Below are 19,845 nucleotides of genomic sequence, written 5' to 3'. Positions count from 1 at the left end.
GTCAACCAATCAAGCGTGAAACTCTAATGATGTTCACCTGCTACTCATCAGAAACTTTTAACAAGTTAACAAGACCTCCTGTGGAGAACCGGAGAAGTCAGAGGTTTCAGCTGCAGATGTTTTTATCTGTAAAGTCTGAGAAATGTTTGCTTGAGCAGCAGCCAGTCTAGAGAAGATCATGACACCCAAAGGATTCTTCAAGCAAACTCTACCAATAACCCCTGGAAGAATCCCAAAATTTACTATTCCTCCCAAGTTATCCACGTCTACTCAGCTGTGTTGTCAGAAAGAAAACGATGAGGACACACATATGCTGATATCTCCAGAAAGCCCAGAAGAACAGTCTCCTGGACATTGGCCTCCTACTGGTTCACCACACACTTCTGCCAAACTTCGTTTCACCCCTAAGATGAAGCTGAAATCAGCCACAGAGGATCTCTCAGACCCCCCATCTACAGTCCTCATACACTGCAGCAGGACTATGGCATGTTAAAGAACCCTGGACATCCTTCTTCTGGTGTTTTTCAGAGTCACTAGGAAGGTCTCTTTACTGTTATAAGTTATTGGAATGGTTTTACCTTTATTGCCTACAACCTGAGAACAGTAACTCTCTTAAGCACTGTTCCACAGGTGCATGTGCAATAATTGTTTATGGTTCATTGAACAAGCATAAAAACATTGTTTAAACCCTTTCCAAAAAGGATGTATACATGTAAGGATGTAAGGAGTTTATATTGTGATTTTCAAGAAAAATATGTATATAAATAATAAAAATAACACAAAAAATAAAAATTTTACACATGGCAATTTCATATTTTCATTTTTTATAAAAAAGACATGGCAACCCTGCAAGTTTTGTTACACAGACCTGGCAACCCTGCACTTCTGGTACTTGGATTGCATTGAGAAAAACGTCATGCTAAGAGAAGTTTACATTCAGTAAGCGAACTAAAGACATTTTTGAGGAAAGCTAATACGATTGTTCTCATCCCAACAAGAACGTAAGACTTCAAACGTGACATCCTGGCAAGAAAACCAAACTTTTTCCACCCTTTTTTATTAATATCATAGTCCTTTAACACAGTTACAATCTGTTTTTATGAAAATAAGTCAGTAGAAAGAATTCTTTTAAAAAGTCCATCAAGTCGAGTCCTCCGTTTTTTAGGTCCTGCTTTCATTTCAAACATGAGATAAAAACTCTCAGACCCTCTGTAAAGTCTCGGCTCCACTCTGAAGAGCCACAGCGTCCAAAAAGGACAGAGAGCGTCAATCTTTATTTATGATGAGCACGGGGGAAAGGTCTGTTCAGCGTGAAAAGATAAAAGGCTTGAACCTGAAGACCCCTATCTGCTTTGCACTATTCCAAAACGAACCTCCAAATGCAGTAAAATCTTTAATCAGTTTAAGATCCCTGTACTTCATGTTACAGTCTGGGTTCACTACCGTTAGCGGTAATCACTCTTTGAAGTACATTACCATGAATTTTTAAGGGTGGGCCATTGGGGAACATTAAGTAACCCTCTCCTTTAAGGCAGTCTGTCTTGTTTGTATGTCTGTCAGTCTATGCCAGTCTGGATGTAGGTTCTCCAGGCTTAGCCGCCCCCACTGCGCCCGTCCTCACACTTAACCAAACTCTCAGGCTTGAAATAGCCGAGGAGTCCAGTGGTTAGAGAAGGCAGGGACACGTCTCCCAGGCTCCACTGCATTTGAGTCCAGAGAAAGAGTTGTGCCCCTACAGGAGGAGTGTGTTTGGGCAGGCTGCTCCTGAGTGACTGGAGCAGATGATTGGCAGGTAGTCTCCAGAGACGTCAGTCGCAGAGGGGGCGTGGTTATGCTGGGTGTGGTTGGCGTGGAGACGAGGGTTTGTCCTCTCAGTCGCTGTCAGATCCTACTCCTTTCCGTTTTCTCTTGGAAGCTTTGGGTTTGGAATCCTCTTCCTCCTGGAGAAGCGTCAACAAAGGGCATTTTAAACATGACATGATAATAATATGGGTGCTGGCCTGAAGGTTTTCATGATGATGTTATGTTGTGAGTGTGGATTCACCGAAGCGCTGCTGGACACGCTGTCCTCTTCATTGCAGGTTTGCGGAGCCGCACCCTTGCGGGATCGTGGAGAAGACGCTGGGGCTTTGCGTCGAGGTTTATGTTGTTTGGTGGAATCCTCATAGTCCTCAGCTAATGAGAAAAGATCACTGAATCTGTCAGAAGAAAAAAAAAAGGACAGTCAGTCAAATAAGAACTTGAAAATAGAATAAAATAAAAGGATAAAAAGAAACACCTCATTTTGTGGGCCTCATCGCAGCTGGCCTGAACATGCTGTAGGGCCTGTAATATCGGCGTCTGGGAAAAGACTGATACACCAACAGGAACAATTCAGAAAGCATTGTTTAAATCAATATGAACAGTGCAAAAGACAACCAGGCTGCTAAGAATTGAGTGGTGTTTCAAGGACTGTAAGTGCTTGATACTGAACTCACAGTTGTTCTTGGTGTTGCTGAGATTGAGTCTCAAACTGTCCAGATGTTCCAGCATCTGTTCCAGGGTCAGCTGAGCCAGTTTACTGCTGGAGCTCCTCAAGCTACACAGAAACACAACACACAACTCAAATGTGTGTCCGTTTAAAAATTTCAACAACAAGGTTTGAGGTTGGTAAGATTTTGTAATGTTTTTCAAAGAGGTCTCTTACGTTCACCAAGGCTGCATTAATTCGATCAAAAAGTACAGTAAAAACTTTAATACTGTGAAATATTACGTTTTAAATAACTGTTTGCAATTTTAACGTTTTAAAATGTAATTTCTATGATGTAAAGCTGAATTTTCAGCATCATTACTCCAGTCTTCAGTGTCACATGATCTTCAGAAATCATTATAATATGCTGATTTGCTGCTTAAGAAACATTTCTTATTATCAATGTTGAAAACAGTTGCGCTGCTTAATATTTTTGTGGAAACCCTGATACATTTCAGGATTCTTTGAATAGAAAGTTTAAAAGCATTTGTTTGAAACAGAAATATTTTCCATTTAATGCATCCCTACTGAAAGAAATGTATTTCTTTAAAAAAACAAAAACAAATAGTGATTCAGTATTTTGATTCAGTAGGTACAAAATGTTTAGGGCAAATAAAGATTTACTTAAAATAGTATTTTACACAATTATTCCAAGCATGAACACATAAAAGCATGTTTAATAATTAATTTGAAGGATATTTAATAATATATTTGTAAAATAAATAGAACTTTATAGCTACAGAGCTTTAAATAAGAGTTGCTGTTAAATATTTTTGTCTTAGTGCCATCATACTTGCAAGTCATGTGAACAAGTGAGCAGAAAACTGGCCCACTGGCAAGAGCTTCAAAATATTGGTTAATTTTACAATATAAATATTTAAACTATTTGATGTTTCTCCAGGGCTATAGAGCCTGGGTTCAATCGAATCCACTTGAGCTTGAATCTCAACTTTTGTGTCCCGAGCCCAGGGCGTTTCAGGTCAGAGGGCTGGATATGTCATTACCTCTGTCGTTTACGGGGCATGCTGTTGTTCTTGATGAGCAGGGCTTTGATGTGTTCCCCCAGCAGGTCGTCGTGTTTTGCTGCCCAGTGCCGCAGGATGCTGGTGGTGAACTGGTCCTCTAGGTGATAAGGTCGGCTCAGCACCATCTTCACCATCTCCTCACTCGGCCTTCAGCACAACACAGCAAAAGAAAAAAGATGACTGCGTCCCACAAAAGACAAGATAAATATCCATCGGAGTGAAAAGACCTACTTTTCTCTTCGTAACTGCAGCAGCAGGCAGGACAGAGCTTCAGGATGTTCTGTGAGTAAAGGGAGAATAGGATTATGGGTAGACTGAGTATATATAGAGTGACAGCGTGTCTATGGAGAGAGATGCTCACCCTTGTATTTGAGGTGCTGTAAAATGGGGATAATGGTCTCCAGAGGGATACTGTGCACCAGGAAAAGCTGCCATGTGCTGTACTGCTCAAACGTCTCCCAGTCCAGAGACTGAACTAAAACACACAGATGCACAGAACAAAATGAGCTTTACAAAGCAATGGAAGAATGTCTGGCACATTCACACAGATTAAAGCACTAGATTAATGTTAAATCTGTTTGAAGCCACATTTGTCTGGGTGAAAATATATATATATATATATATATATATATTATATATATATATATATATTTTAATGTGTTCAGTGATCATCATATTCTAGCCACAGACAAAACAAGCTAAACATTTTTGTATTAGTGTATTGCATTTTTAGAAAATCAAGACCTCACATTAGATATTTAAGTAGCATAAAAAAATGGTTATTCACACTGGGAACAAATTATATACATAAAGTAAGCAAAGAACACTGAAGTGGTCCATGACTTAAGTATAATGCAAGTTATGCACTTAAAATTGTATTCATATCCACATTTCACTTTAATCGTGACACCTGTAACAGATTTAATTATGCAAGGGCACTTTTATCTTGAGTTCGGGGGGCATTTTTGTCTTAAGCCTCCATTGATTTTTCAAACTGGGGCTTGGTTTGTTTGGTGTAACTATACAATTTGAACAGAGACTTGTGGGGTCAGACAGAGAACCACCAGAGCTTGAAAACTGCTGTAAACTTACTGAGGATGTTTAGTACGGAGTCTTTACGGAACATCACCAGATTACCCATCATCACGTGACACATCAGCTCCTGAAGCTGTGAGGTGAAAACAAGAGATTTGAAGAAAAAAATTATCTAAATTTAATCCGTGTTAAAGGGAAATTCAGCCAAAAATAGGATTTTTTTCATCATCTACTCACCCTCATGTCACACCCCACCTGCTTGTCAGGCGAGAACCAATGAGGTTTGTTACCGTGTCTCAAGTAATGCTAAGCTTCTGTTTACCATACTGGATGTGCTATATATGAAATCTGAACATCTTTACAAACTTTCTGAGGCATCAAAGTTTTGGTGTAATAGACTTTCTATGCAGAGACAGAAATCTCCCAGGTTTCATTAAAAATATCTTCATTTGTTTTTTAAAGGTGAATCAAAGTATTATGGGTTTGGAATGACACAAAGGCGAGTAAGTGGCAGAATTTTCATTTTTAGGTGATCTTTCTATTTAAAAGTGTATATTTGAAACCTGCGCTGAATCAATGACAGCCACGATCATGTTGAGGAGCTCTCCACTGCGCAGGGTCTCATCTGGGAACTGTACAACACAGACACAGGAAAAAGTCAAGCAAGGCCGGGAAAGCCTCTGTTGCAGGCACATGGTGTTTGAGCATGACGTGTGTTACCTCTGAATAGATGGAGGGGGTTAGGTAACACAGGAGCCTCACATCATCCTCCTGACAGGCCTTCATGTCCATCATCAAGCAGGTGTGCAGGTCACCCAGAGCCGTGGCCTGAGCAAAGGACTCATACAGGCTCATCTTCCCCGCTGCTGCTTTGCTACAAAGATGGACAAAACAGTCTACTAAGAAATGCTGAGAGATCTGTGTAGGGCTGCACGATTAATCGAAAGAAAAAAGGTCCTTGCATCATGGCTTAAAGCGATTAAATATATGCTCTGTATTATGGTCTTCACAGGTCTACTTGGATCCAAAAACCCAAGGTCCGACCCGAGACCCGAGCAGGTTTGGGTTCAAAACTTCGACGAGTGCCTCAGACACAGCTTTGGCTTGGTATTAGTGGCCTTGGGTCTCGGGTCACTTAAAATAAATGTGCTTTTTCCAAAAAGATCCGATAAGAACCAAATTCTTTTAAACTATCCGGATGCATATTTGTACATTCGTGTAAGTGCATTTTTGAGAAATGCATGTAGAAACGTGTAACCTCACACACAGAAATCCATCTTATGGATACGAGATCCATCAGGAAAAGCCACTCACTTCATTAAGCTGTGTGTTCATGCAGGGCTTTTCTTTTTGTGTGCAGAAGAGATAGTGTTGCAGACAACACTAGAGAATCCATGATTTATTACGCTATCGATTTAATTTTTAGCAAACTATCACATTTATTTTTATCGGGTCTGTCTCGGGTCAGGTTTTTCCTTTTAAAAAATTTATTTATGCACGTCAAGTTCGGGTAAGAAGTGTTTTAGGTCAGGTACAGATTTTAGGACCCGAGAAGACGTCTACTCTGTATGTGCCTTTATGAGTGTAATTAACTCTCCATACCAGCAGGTGGCAGTAGTCTGTATATGTCATTCAAAAATGGGAACCAGAATAGCTAGGACTGCTGAGAAACAATGAGAAGAGCCTTCTATGTTTGCCCTCTTGAGTTTGTTGTTTGCTTGTTTCCTTCACTTCCGTACTGCTTCGCTACGCTGAACAGCCCATCAGTGTGATCTTCCTCAACGACAGGCTTTGCTGCCAATTCAACTTGCTCAGTTGGCCAAAAAGCCATCGATGGGATCAGTCTAGTGCCAAGGGGCAGACAGCCTGACACTGGAAGACCATCAGCTTGATGTGTCATGGTCTTACTAAAACAGAAACTAACCGAATGGCAATATATCTTCTTGCTCATCACTTGGAAGTTATTATTTGGACTTTTTGACCCTACCTAGCTTTGAGGTAGTAGAGCAGATGATAACCGATTTTGGGCTGTTTCTGGTAGAGCTCGGCGAGCAGATCAAGCAGGACAGAGAAGCTGCTGTTGTCCTCCTGCATCTGACACAAGTTCCTGAAGATCAGACACACCGGCTTACACACAGACTCCTCCAGTGACCTGCACACACACACACACACACACACACACACACACACACACACACACACAGCATCCCATCAGCCTCTTCATTAAGAAAAATTAACAATAGTGACAGAACAGAATCAGGACACAATGCAGCCTGGAACCAAAGACACATATCTAGAGCAAACCACTAAATAATGTGCAAACCGACCCGACAGGAAGTCGAGAAAGAGAGGGAAACATACTCTTCTGTGATCTCCTCAGGCAACACATCTCCTCTGAAGTGACTCTTAAACAGCTCAGCCAGACAGGAAGCTAGAGTGGACATCTGCTCTGACTCAAAATCCTCCTGAAAGAGGACAAAAAATAAAATAAAAAAAATGTGTGTATCATCAGCCGTATTTTTTAAAGCTCTGATCAAAATTTTCACCCGGAGCAAAGCTCACCTCTAAAATAAGATCCACAATTTCCTGCATGACCTCACAATGTGTTTCTGTGTCACTGAGAGAGAAAGATCCACACAAATGAGACTCGTGCAATTGAGATCTTATTATAACTGTAATACATTACGTTATTAATCATGCGTCTCACCTTCCTTTCTGCAGCTGCAGAACCCTCTCTTTAAGTGTCTCGTCCAATTGGTCGACGAAAGGTGTGATGTCAGCAGGCTCCTCGATGTAGGTTTCCTTTAGCTGATGGAACCTGAACTCTCGTTTTTTACCTGGGATAAACAAGGGTTCATATCATGACAGCACTGATGTGAACTGAAAACACAAAAGTGGGTAATGGGCATCATTCTGAGTCAGAGCCAGTGATCTAGATTGGGTCATGATTGAACACTAAAGCAGAGAACATGCACTCCATCCCAACTGAAATAGCACTGTGAAGAAGAGCCTCTTATTCCTAATCGGTTGATCTGAAGGCCTGAGCTGAAGTGTATCTGCCATTACCGCAAGCATCTTACCCTTGTTGTTCAATTCTTCCTCATCATCACTGAAGGTAGCATCTGTGTTGTCATAGCAACCATCCTCCTTATCGAGCACATGATTGTCCATCTCCAAGGGAAGAGATTCCTCCATTTTTGCTACAAAAAGTACAGAAAAAATTATTCAAGATTAAAACATGCCATAACTCAAGCAGAATTTCATTCCACTGACTTTTGAGATTGTGGTTTGTAATGTTATAATCCTTGCTGGATCTTAATTGTTATATTTCTATTACAAACTACAAAGGCTTCCTTCTTAATTTTAATTTAAGAACTAGAATTCCTCCAGTCTGAAAAAACAAACAAAACAACAACAAAAAACCAAACAAACAGGATCTTTGGATTTTTAAAAGTGTGATTTCTCAACCTGGAAAAGTTATGGAAATTAATAAAATATTATTGTCAATTACATTTTTATAATGAATATACATATTACTAGTCATGCCAAGTTCTAAAATAATTTATTGCCAAAAAATTGCTGTTAGAGTATTAAAATAAATTAATAAATCCCTGTAATCACAAATGACTAGATAATTTGAAAATTCATTGGTAATATAAAAGTGTAAACCCCAAAAGTCCAACTTCTGGAACTACAGAAATTAACTATTTGAATTATTTTATTTAATTGTATTAATAGACATACATAATGAATAATATTTAAATATTTAAAAAAAAGTTTAATTCAATTACAATTTCATTTTTTGTTTATTTGTTTAATTTAGTTTAATTTTCTCTAACTAAAACAATTTGAAACTGATTACAACATTACAACAAAGTTCCAGAAATATCTCGGAGGGACTTCGAATAAAGTCCTTGACAAAGAGCCAGAAATGTTGAGGACCACTGCACACACACTTCATATTTCTACTCACGTATTAACTTCACTGATGAATATTAAGACTCACATTTGCATCTCAAAACAAAAGACTCTCTGGTATTGAGCAGTATATGCATTTGCATGCATGGCAAATTCATTTTTAAAATGAATCTGATCACCTTTTATATAAAGGCAACAACCACTTTTAAAAGTGTAGTGACGTGACGTTTTGGCATCACAGTCGTTGTCATTTAGCCTGAACCACACACATAAATGTTGCAAATCCCTCTTCCCAGCAAAAGAGGTTTATCAAGATTTATGCAAGTGTAGTGCATTCCAAATCATAATACGCTGAAAAAAAAAAAAAAAAAAGAATGCCTGTTTTGTATAATATTTCTGGTGGACTAAATTGGTTTGGAGCTTTTGTTTTTGACATGACTGGCAGTGAATCAGTGATGTAGAGCTCTGACCTTCAGTGGGCGGCGAGGGGGAATTGCAGAACTCTGGGAAGCGTTCTCTCAGCATAGACCGCAGCTCACGGTCCAGTTTAGGGTTGTCAAACAGAGGTGCTAGGTGACTGAGAGAGCAAGAGACACAGTCAGGATCATTATACAGAAAGCATCTCTAAACCAGCAGAGAGACAGTGGTGGAATTCTTGATGAAGTGTCTGTTATGAGCACATGTTAATGAGTGTTTGTGATTGAGTGTGTGTGAGTGAGTGAGTGAGTGAGTGAGTGAGTGAGTGAGTGAGAGTGAGTGAGTGAGTGAGTGAGTGAGTGAGTGAGTGTGTGAGTGTGTGAGTGTGTGTGTGTTAAACTCACGCCAGAACTCTCTTCTCCATGATGAAGTTGAGAGAGTTGAACACACCCTGCCGCACTTGACCCTCAAGAGGAGGGAAGAAGTTTGGGATGATCTGAAGTGGAATAAAATACAGTTTATCCCAAGATTTAAAAGACTCACATTCACAACACACAGAACTTCCTGTGATATTATTGGTTATTGTAATTTTCCCCACACACTGTTTTAGTTTTTTTTTTTTTTTTTTTAACACTTTACAATAAGCTTCCATTTGTTAACTACATTAGTGAACATCAGCTAACAAATAAAAAATACTTTAAGCATTTATTAATTTTAGTTAATGTTTATATCATCATTTACTAATACATTATTAAATCTATTTATCTACATTTGCATCTGTTAATATTAATTATATTAAGATAATAAGAACTGATATAATAATGATATAATAGATATAATAAGAACTGAGAAAGAGTTTCTCACCCGACACATGAAGTCCAGTAGTGTGGCTGTTATAGCAGGATGTGGCTTCATGGAGTGATGCATCACCAAAATGGCTGGCTCTGAAAAAACAAGCGTCCGAGAGAGAGAGAAAGAGAGAGAGAGGAAGAGAGAGAGAAAGTGAGAGACACACACACACACACACACACACACACACACACACACACACACACACAGAAAGAGAGAGACAGATATCAAAGGAAAATAAAAGCAGGGCATCAGTGACTGGGTAAAGGCAAAGCATGTGGTTTGTACATGTCTGTTTATGAAGTCAAACTGAAATGACTCAAAGGCTTCCTGCCTCTCTTACCGATGTTCATGATGCTGTCTTTCTCTGGGTTGAAGAACAGCCAGTCATAGAACAAGGCCAGTTTGGCATTAGATGCAGCAACATTAGACTGCAGAGAGATGGAGGTAAACCTTAAGCACTGATATGGAATCCAAAATGACATCCAGAAAAATCTGAATGTTTTTGGTACTTGCTTACCGTGCAGGTAGTCAGGAGCCATCCAATGATCGCCCAGCGCGGCAGAATGTCAGAACTCAGCACTTCATTGGATGGATGAACCACACCGCAAATGTAACGAATGAGGTCACAGCGCAGTGACTGGCTTTCAGCTGTGGACAGATACTGCCGCTGAAACCAGTCCTGATAGCGCTTCTGCTGGCCGAACCGAACCTGCAGCCAGGGAGAGCAAGAGTGTTTGACTTTCAAGCCATAAACATATTGTGGTTTCTGTGTCAAGTGTTTGTGAGTATTTACCCGTGAGGTCATGAACAGCAGCTTGGTCTCCATGTCAGGGGTGAGTCGGCAGGCCAGAAACTTGCGTGAGGTTCTAGCGGTGAGGAGCTGCAATATACCTGCAGCAGGATGGGACAAGACCATTTAAAAACACACACACACAAAGATTTTACTATGCATACTGTTTATGTCCAAAACTGATGCATTACTGTAGAAATTCCCTCCCACACACCTGTGAACTGTGGGCTAAGGGTCTGAGGATTGTGCAGCAGGTCTTTCCACAGCAACTCCATCTCAGGAATACGAGCCACAATCTGTAAGAGTCTGACCAGATCCCTCCCGATGATAAAACACTCCATGAACTGTTAAAACACACACAATGTGAAAACATGAAACGCCAATGAATGACAACAAAAGATGAAACAGCAACAAAATCTGTAATGTGTAATGTGCACTTGAAATAAAATACTCACTGAGAAAAAATAATGTTTTATACATCAGAATTTGAGTGGATGGAAACAGAGTATTTCAAATAAATACTGTTCTTTTGAACTTTCTATTAGTCGAAGAACCTAGTAAAAATGTGTCATGATTTGATGCAGAACATTCAGCTTTGCTTCACAGGAATACATTGCATTAAAAAAAAAATGGTTTATTTTACATTGTAATATTTCACAAAATTGCTGTTTTTACTGTATTTTAGAAAAAATAAATACAGCCTCATTGGGCATTTAAAAAAAAATCTTACTGACCCTAAACTTTTGAACAGCAGTGTATATTATAGATATAAATATTTTATTTGTTTACCCGCATATCATGTAACCACTATTTGATTATCAAAATCACTGTTAGTTGAAGCCCCAGTGCACTAAAAGACCAGGAACATTCACAAAAGATATGTACAGTCAATTTTGATTTCATGGCATCTATAAATCTGTTGAATAATTGATAGCAGTTTAATTTAAACCACAGCTGGCTCAAGCCCAAGTTAAATCCCAGGTGCTCTCTTGGGAACTGCTGACCCAGATACAGACATCACAATCCTGCTTTAGTGCCCTTGAGCGAGACACTTCACCTCTGCAGGCTCCAGGGGGAACGCCCTTGAAATTAGTCTATGGCGAGTCACTCTGAATAAAAAGTATTTATCTTTCTTTTCATTTCTGGCCTTTTTTGCTTTTTATTCAGATAAGGGAATTAAGATATGCTGTAAAACAGATTCAAGTTTCACATCATGGCTCAATGTGTAATGTGGGATGACCACACCACCTCCACAAAAAATACTGCTTCTAAGTTTTTCAGGCTTTTATGCCTCATACAGCAAGATATAGAGTTAAAACAGGGAGCTCATACTTGAGGAGGGGAAAAAAACACCTCATGCAATTTGGTGCAATCTTTATAACAGTATAACAGACTTACATAGAATCACATAAGCATCACTTGTCACTCTATATCTCCCAATAATACATCTTTAGTAATGCTTAGTTTTATGATCAAAGCTGTGTAGCTTTTATTGTGGTGGTCAAAACATAAAATGCTGAGAGATAACAAATAAACATGCCTCAAAAGCCTGTTGGATCAAATTTGATAGAATTTAACATGATTCCTGAGTCGAGTATGTTCATCTAACAAAATAAGTTATTCTTACATTTACATCACAAAAACTAGGAAAGATTTCACAGCAGAAAGACATGTGAACCACTACTTGAAGGGGGCCATTTTTACCTCTTAAAAGATCTGAAGTCTTTCCAGTACTCACCCTCTCTCTGAGCAGACCGATGCAGAAGTCCACCTCTCTCTGTCTGAAGGGCAATAGGTTTGGCGTCCCATGGTCCACTATGAGCCTCAGGTACGTGTACACAGACATGGCCACTAGCATCCCACTTTTCAGCACCCACTCCCTGTCCATCACACAAACACATTCATTAAACTCCCAATAAACTCACGCTGGTCTATTAGCATGGACGTAGTCACGGCCCACAGTGCAACAATCACGCTGCATGCTGTTTGACTCAAAACTTCCCACCTCTGTTCCACTAAGATCTTCAACACGCTCTCTGCCAACCACAGGTTTTTGATGGATATGTCTCCCCCTGCAGATTGACGCAAGTTAGACACAGGATGTAGGGATATGCTGTAAATAACACAGCATGATTTGCATCTGTGTGTGAACGCACCAGCGATCTGTTTCATGAGCGTCATGAGAACCCCATCTGCTCCAATGACTCCACTCTTCACCAGCTCTTTGACCAACCACACCAGCTGCCCACACAGAAGAGGAGACGTCATCAGTGCTTTTATTGTTAACTAAAACTAAAACTATTAAAAATTGTCAATGTCAACTGAAATAAAACAAAAACAAAAACAAAATATAAATATCAGATGAGAAACTTAAACTTGCACGAAAATTAGAAATGTTGCTTTGGAAACTAAATTATATATAATTAATTTTAAATTGAAGTATTAAAATTATTAAAAATAAAATAAAGGTAATTTTTTACAAATTATTTAATATATATAAAAAAAAAAAAACTAATAAAAATGACAAAAGGACAAAATGACCAAATAAATAATTTTAAAATATCACTCGTCAATAGCTCCTTTAATCCCAAACAGTGTAAATGACACCAGCCCACCTGTGTACGGCACACCTCCTGCAGCTTAAGAAACTTCTCCATGAGGATCTGGTTGATTTTCATGAGCACCACGTTCATGCCGTCCCGATTCACCAATGTCAGGTCTCTGTAGCACTGCAGGACACAACACTGTGTTAATGGTGGGATTCTGGGAGAACAGTGTGAGTAGAAGAGCTTTCTGTGGCATGCATGTGAATCAGATCTCGTGTGTGAAGCATCAACATACCCTCTGTGCTTGTGGGGGCTCTGTGAGCAGAAGTGTGAAGAGACCCAGACACACCTCCTCATGCTGCTGAGGACCCTTACACACCTGAACACGCACACACCATCTCCATTAAACAGCATCATTCTAAATAAAGCATGTTTCTGTAAAGTGTTATCAAATTGTTTTGGAATTTTATTTTCGTCCTTTTAGCCACTTTTATTGATCTTAAATTTCAAGTCAGTCATGAATGAACTGTTGAAGAGAAGATGGGACTCGGATCAGGAAATTACAAGCTGCAGGGCAGATTCAATCCCATGTATCTCACGTAAGCAACACGGCTCAATATGCATTAACCAGCAGACCTTAGCTAAACGTCATGCTGTTCTTCTTTCTGATAAAAAACAAAAAAACAAAACTTGAGCATAAATCAGCACATTATAATGATTTCTGAAGGATCATGTGACACTGAAGACTAGAGTAATGATGCTGAAAATTCTGCTTTGCATAACAGGAATAAATTACATTTTAAAATATATTAATTTAGAAAACAGTTGTTTTAAATGGAAATAATATGTCATAATATTACTGTTTTACTGTATTATTGATCGAGTGAATGCAGTCTTTGGTGAGCATAAGAGACTTCTTTCAAGAACATTACACAATCTTACTGACTCCAAACTTATAAACAGTAGTTCAGCAACAGATCTTCTAGCAGAAGTATAAAGCTTAATCAATTTGTTTTAATAACTTTTAATGAAAATTGCCATCCTTCATATTATGTATTAACTGTTTTATAAAATAGTTTAGAAGTAATAGCAGGGAATTTACAGTGTGTCCCAAAACAAAACCCTTCTGCCACAACTGTACTCTCAAAACAGCGAAGTACATTACTGCTTAAATTTGCATTTCTTAAAGTATAAAAGGCATTCGCTGGAACTCCACATTATAAATAACAAAGGAGATAAATCCCAATTTCTGAATCATATGAATTGCATGTGTAGGATAACAGGGGCCCCACACTTTTTGAACAGTGAAATTTTCTTCAATTACAGCTGACTGATAACTGGTGGGGAAAATTTTTTAACATTTCATTTACAGAGATTAGTGGAACAGATGTCTATTTCTATGTCAAGTGATTAATTTAAATTACCATATGTGACCCTGGAGCACAAAACCAGTCTTAAGTCGCTGGGGTATATTTTTAGCAATGGCCAAAAAAAAAAAAACATTGAATGGGTCAAAATTAGTGATTTTTCTTTTAAGCCAAAAATAATTAGGATATTAAGTTAAGATCATGTTCCATGAAGATATCCTACCGTAAATATATCAAAACTTAATTTTTGATTTGTAATATGCATGGCTAAGAACTTCATTTGGACAACTTTAACGGCGATTTTCTCTGTATTTAGATTTTTTTGCAGCCTCAGATTCCAGATTTTCAAATAGTTGTTTCTCGGCCAAATACTGTCTGATCCTAACAAACCATACAACAACTGAAAGCTTATTTATTCAGCTTTCAGATGATATATAAATCTCAATTTTGACAAACTGACACTTAAGACTGGTTTTGTGGTCCAGGGTCACGTATTTACTATACAAATGTCACCAATCATGGTCAACGGATATCTTAAAGTTATGTGGACATGGTGTTGTTTACACGAGCACTCAAAAAGAACAACATACAGGTGAGTAAACACATTTAATTCTTTTTAACTTTTTCCTAAATTCTATTATTTTTCCAGGCCTGCAAATCACAACTTTAAAATTCCATTCTACGTCCAGGTTTCTATGCTGTTATTATAAGAGGTTATAACTGATAAACACTCACATGAGCAGTGATAGCATCATTGGCTTCCCGCTCTGACAGTCCATTGGTTATAGATGTGGTGATGCTCATACACCTCTCCAGGCGCTGAAACACACACAAACTAGTGAATACATTACAGAGCATTATAGTTGCATGCATTATGCCATGCCAAAAACACACAAAAACAAAATAACACTGCAGATCCCAATAATAGTTCATGCATAAATAGTCTAATCTCAATGTAAGGCATGGCTGCATTAATTTTTAATACCTTCCCCAGCAGAAAGAGAGTCACTGACACCATCAGCTGTCATTAGTACATGTATGACATGATAACATCATTGTGTGTTCAGCACACGTCGTGTTTACAACTCCTTCATTTATATTTGAATCAACAAATAAGATAACAAAAGACTACAAACTCCATCCCTGCAACTTCTCCATTCTGCTTGCCCTTTTGTTATTGTACTTAGTTTTCACCATGTTTTTCTTCGCAAACGTGTGCTGTGAAGGACGAACTGACACGTATGTGGACGGCCGAAGGGAACGAGTCGACCCCTACCTCCTCCAGCTCATCTTTGGCGTCCAGGCTGGTGGACACCAGAAGGCGACCCTGCGCTTTACCCTTAGCCGACGAGGGCTCCATCTCCTCCCGCCTCGCTGCGCCCACACACACGGGACCTGACGGGGCTTTAGGGCGCTGTTTGAAACCCTTCCCTCACTGTTTACTTGGGTCTGAGGGGCTTATGAACTAGTTAACCCTCTCTCTGCCCACTCCTAGGCTCCTACAGTGTGTTTACGACTCTTAATTCGCCACCTTCGCGCGACCACTCCAGTGTTTCCACAGTGTCCGACTGTAACAATTCAACTTCCGCAGGGCATGGTGGCTTAGCGGAAGTGTTCCGAACGCAGAGTGAAGGCGGGGCGGAGTGACTGATTTATACCAATCGCGTGCTGGGTGTTATGATTGACGTGGCAGCTGACCAATCGCGGCGATGGCACTGTCAGCGAGACCCGTCAGACAAAAAGAAGCCCGTGGCGTGCAGCTTCACTAGAACGCTGCCTCGGTGTAAACATGTGGGGAAAACTCAGACAGACAGTAAAGTATAAGACTGGGATGCAGCGAAAAACCCTGGACAAATGCGTACTGACTTTAAAATGTGTTAACAGCAGACATTTAGTCGTGTAGGGTCTCTCCTCGTAAAAGGAACAAGCAGTATTATTCGAAGATTATAAAAACTATTTAAACTATTATAATTAATGTAATAATAACAAAAATCAAAACCAATAATTTAATAATAATTACTTTAATATAATTAATAATAATATTAATAATAATACATTATAAACGAGTTGTACACACGCACACACACACACACACACACACACACACACACACACACACACACACACACACACACACCACACACACACACATATATATAAACAAAAATATAAACACTGAAAGTCATTAAAATAACTATATATTGCTGAAATTTAATATATAAGCTACAAACCTATACTAAAGGTAACATTCTAAATACATATATGCTGTGGAAGATTACTTTATTAGTGTTAGATATTATTTTATATATAAACAGCCATTCAAAAGTTCAGGGATCAGTAAGATTTGTAATGTTTTTTTAAAGAAGTCTCTTCTGCTCATCAAGGCAGCATTTATTTGATCAGAAATACAGAAAAAAAAAAAGTAATGTTGTGAAATATTATTGCATTTTAAAATAGTCTAACGCTTTTCAGTTTGAATATACTTTAAAATGCAATTTATTCCTGTGATCAAAGTTTAATTTTCAGCATCATTACTCCAGTCTTCAGTGTCACATGATTCTTCAGAAATCATTCTAATATAATGATTTATTATCCATATTAGAAATATCAGTATTGCTGCTTAATATTTTTTGGAACCTGTGATACTTTTTCAGGATTCATTGATGAATAAAATGTTAAAAAGAACAGCATTTATTCAAATTAGAAAACTTTTGTAACGATATACACTACCATTCCAAAGTTTGGGGTCAGTAATTATTATTATTATCATTTTGAAAGCAATTAATGCTTTTATTCAGCAAGGATGTGCTAAATTGATAAAAAGTGATAATAAAGACTTTTATTGTTAGAAAAGATTTCTATTTTAAATAAATGCTCATCAAATAAACATTAAAAAACAAATAACAAAAAAAAAAGCGAAATTAAAAAAATCAATAAATAAAAAATTAAATTAAAAAAAATTAAGCAGCACAACTGTTTTCAACATTGATAATAAATCAGCATATTAGAATGATTTCTGAAGAATCATGTGACACTGAAGGCTGGAGTAATGATGCTGAAAATTCAGCTTTGCTTCACTGGAACAAATTATATTTCTAAGTATATTAAAGTAGAAAACCATTATTTTAAATGGTAATAATATTTTAAAATTTTACTGTTTTTTCAGTTTTTCTCATCAAATAAATGCAGCCTTGATGAGCAGAAGAGACTTAAAACACATTAAAATCTTACTGATCCCAAACAAAGCAATGTGTGTGTTTGTGTATATATATATATATATATATATATATATATATATATATATATACACACACACACACACACATATACACATAACAATATTTTCACAAAATTACATTACAATATAAAAATAAATATACTGTCACATTTCTCAATATATGAAAAGCAGCCATTCCTAGTATTTAATATTTTGTAACATATTAGCACAATATATTATTCTGTATATTTTCAATATACAGTAAATAAATATGTTAATCGTTAAGTAAATATTTTCTTTGTGTAAGGGATGGCTTTTTAGGATTATTTACACAGTAAAATATTTAAGATACATTTATGAAACTGCAAAAATGGACAACATAAAAGTTGTTTTGGCAAAGAGAAATTACACGTGGCAATTTATGCCAAAATATAACTGAACAGTGCTAAAATAGCAGTACTTACCTGCATTATTCTTTAAAAGGCTGATTTTGTGAGACAAATACATTACTGTACACCATTAAAAACAAAATAACTAGTGAACATGGCTCAGTGTTTTTAATATGTTTATTTTATTTTACATAAAAAAGAACACAATAATCAATTTAACCTTCACTTAAAGTCTCTGTAGTAATGTATACCAATATCCCCACAGACCCAGCTATTCAAACCACACACAGAAGACAGATAAAACAATACAGTCATTATTCATGCCCTCCCTGCAGGAAAGCAAGACGAGCTGCTTGTTAAAGACTGCACATCAGAGTCTGACATTATCATGACACAGGACACCCATGTGCTGCACTGCTACAGTTTGACTGACTGATAAGTGATGTGGAAAAACACTGCATTTATTTACATCTGAGCCAGACATTCATGTTTATTTCAAATATAGAGCAGCGTGATTAACAAAGCTTTTAATGCCATCAGATAATCGTTTCCTCTCAGGATGTACTGTATGCAGTCATCAGCGCAGGAAGTGGATCAGAGATTTCCAAGTGTACTGAAATGTAACAACCATCCCAGAGGACTCTGACCTGGTGAGATTCGATGGCTCAGCAGGTATCACCGCAACAGGGAACGTTTCTGTCCACATCCTCGTTATCTCAGCTTAGACACAGGGAGGTGAGCAGCGCTGCAGAACTGACACCTTACAAAACACCAGAATCTGTGAAAGTTTTCAGAATGGGGAAGGTATATGAGATTTAACTTGATCTTAAACTTGACATTTGCTTCCTGCTGGATGGAATTGGGAATAGCTGAGATCTTGTCATGTGCAGCAGGAAGCTGTTGGTTAGAAAGTTTCATGTTATCAGAACTGAGTGCGCATTAATAAAGATGAAGATCTGACAAATCTGCCATGATCTTAAAAACACTGTGAGCTGATTAATATTAAAAGGTGTGTGATGTGTACATGTAGAAATGTTGACGGTGATTCAACTTTCCAACACTCAAACCTATCAAAGGCATTGTGCTAATTGAAAACTTAAGTCAAAACTGACCCCATTTACTAAATATCTGTTCCTGCTCTTATCCACATTCTGAAGAAACAAAAGTTTGTTTTATAATCCTTCATAAAAATGCAACAATACATAGCTGACTTACTATAACTGTAAAGTTCCAGCTACATGTTTTTTGAATGGATAATTGTTAGAAACTTGTAATTTTAGAAAAAAATAAAAGAGAAAAATAACATGGCAGCAGCTTCGACAGGAAGTACACATTTTGAATGTCTACACATTTTGCTGTTTGCATCATTAACAGTGTTATTTTATTATAGCTGTGTCACATACTTTTTTTTTTGTTCTTCAATATTTTGCAAGATATAGAAGTGATGATATAGAGGTACATTGCCATAATCTACTCTACTGTTCAAAAGTTTGGGGTCCGTAAGAAAAAAAAAAAAAGGTCTCTTATGCTCAACAAAGCTGCATTTATTTGATCAAAAATACAGTAAAACAGTAATATTGTGAAATATTATTAGAATTTAAAATAACCATTTTCTATTTGAATATGTTAATATGTAATTTATTGCTGTGATCAAAGCTGAATTTTCAGCATCATCACTCCAGTCTTCTTAAATCATTCTAATATGCTGATTTACTGCCTGAAGAAACATTTCTTATTATCAATGTTAAAAACAGTTTTGCTGATTAATATTTAAATGGAA

The 19,845-nt window shown here is 37.7% G+C and overlaps 1 protein-coding gene across 1 annotated transcript; it reads right to left on the bottom strand.

The window, feature by feature from the left end:
• Window positions 1-1,021: 1,021 nt before the first annotated feature.
• Window positions 1,022-16,084, bottom strand: LOC109111121 (integrator complex subunit 3-like). The gene is made up of 29 exons (XM_042776732.1): window positions 15,736-16,084; window positions 15,195-15,278; window positions 13,388-13,471; window positions 13,162-13,275; window positions 12,703-12,787; window positions 12,552-12,618; window positions 12,285-12,426; window positions 10,761-10,890; window positions 10,550-10,647; window positions 10,274-10,465; window positions 10,097-10,184; window positions 9,769-9,848; window positions 9,309-9,400; window positions 8,958-9,064; window positions 7,650-7,769; window positions 7,277-7,406; window positions 7,132-7,186; window positions 6,931-7,034; window positions 6,557-6,721; window positions 5,290-5,443; window positions 5,133-5,201; window positions 4,627-4,702; window positions 3,896-4,009; window positions 3,766-3,814; window positions 3,514-3,681; window positions 2,478-2,578; window positions 2,279-2,351; window positions 2,045-2,198; window positions 1,022-1,940 (listed from the first exon to the last, which is right to left on the bottom strand). Exons 1-29 carry the CDS (start codon window positions 15,817-15,819, stop codon window positions 1,872-1,874), a joined length of 3,048 nt encoding a protein of 1,015 aa, XP_042632666.1. The 5' UTR covers window positions 15,820-16,084; the 3' UTR covers window positions 1,022-1,871.
• Window positions 16,085-19,845: the final 3,761 nt, after the last annotated feature.

Source organism: Cyprinus carpio, chromosome A19 (assembly GCF_018340385.1).
Source record: "Cyprinus carpio isolate SPL01 chromosome A19, ASM1834038v1, whole genome shotgun sequence".
Taxonomy (NCBI): domain Eukaryota; kingdom Metazoa; phylum Chordata; class Actinopteri; order Cypriniformes; family Cyprinidae; genus Cyprinus; species Cyprinus carpio.
Note: the sequence above shows the minus strand (reverse complement) of the source record. Positions and strands in the feature narration are given on the sequence as shown.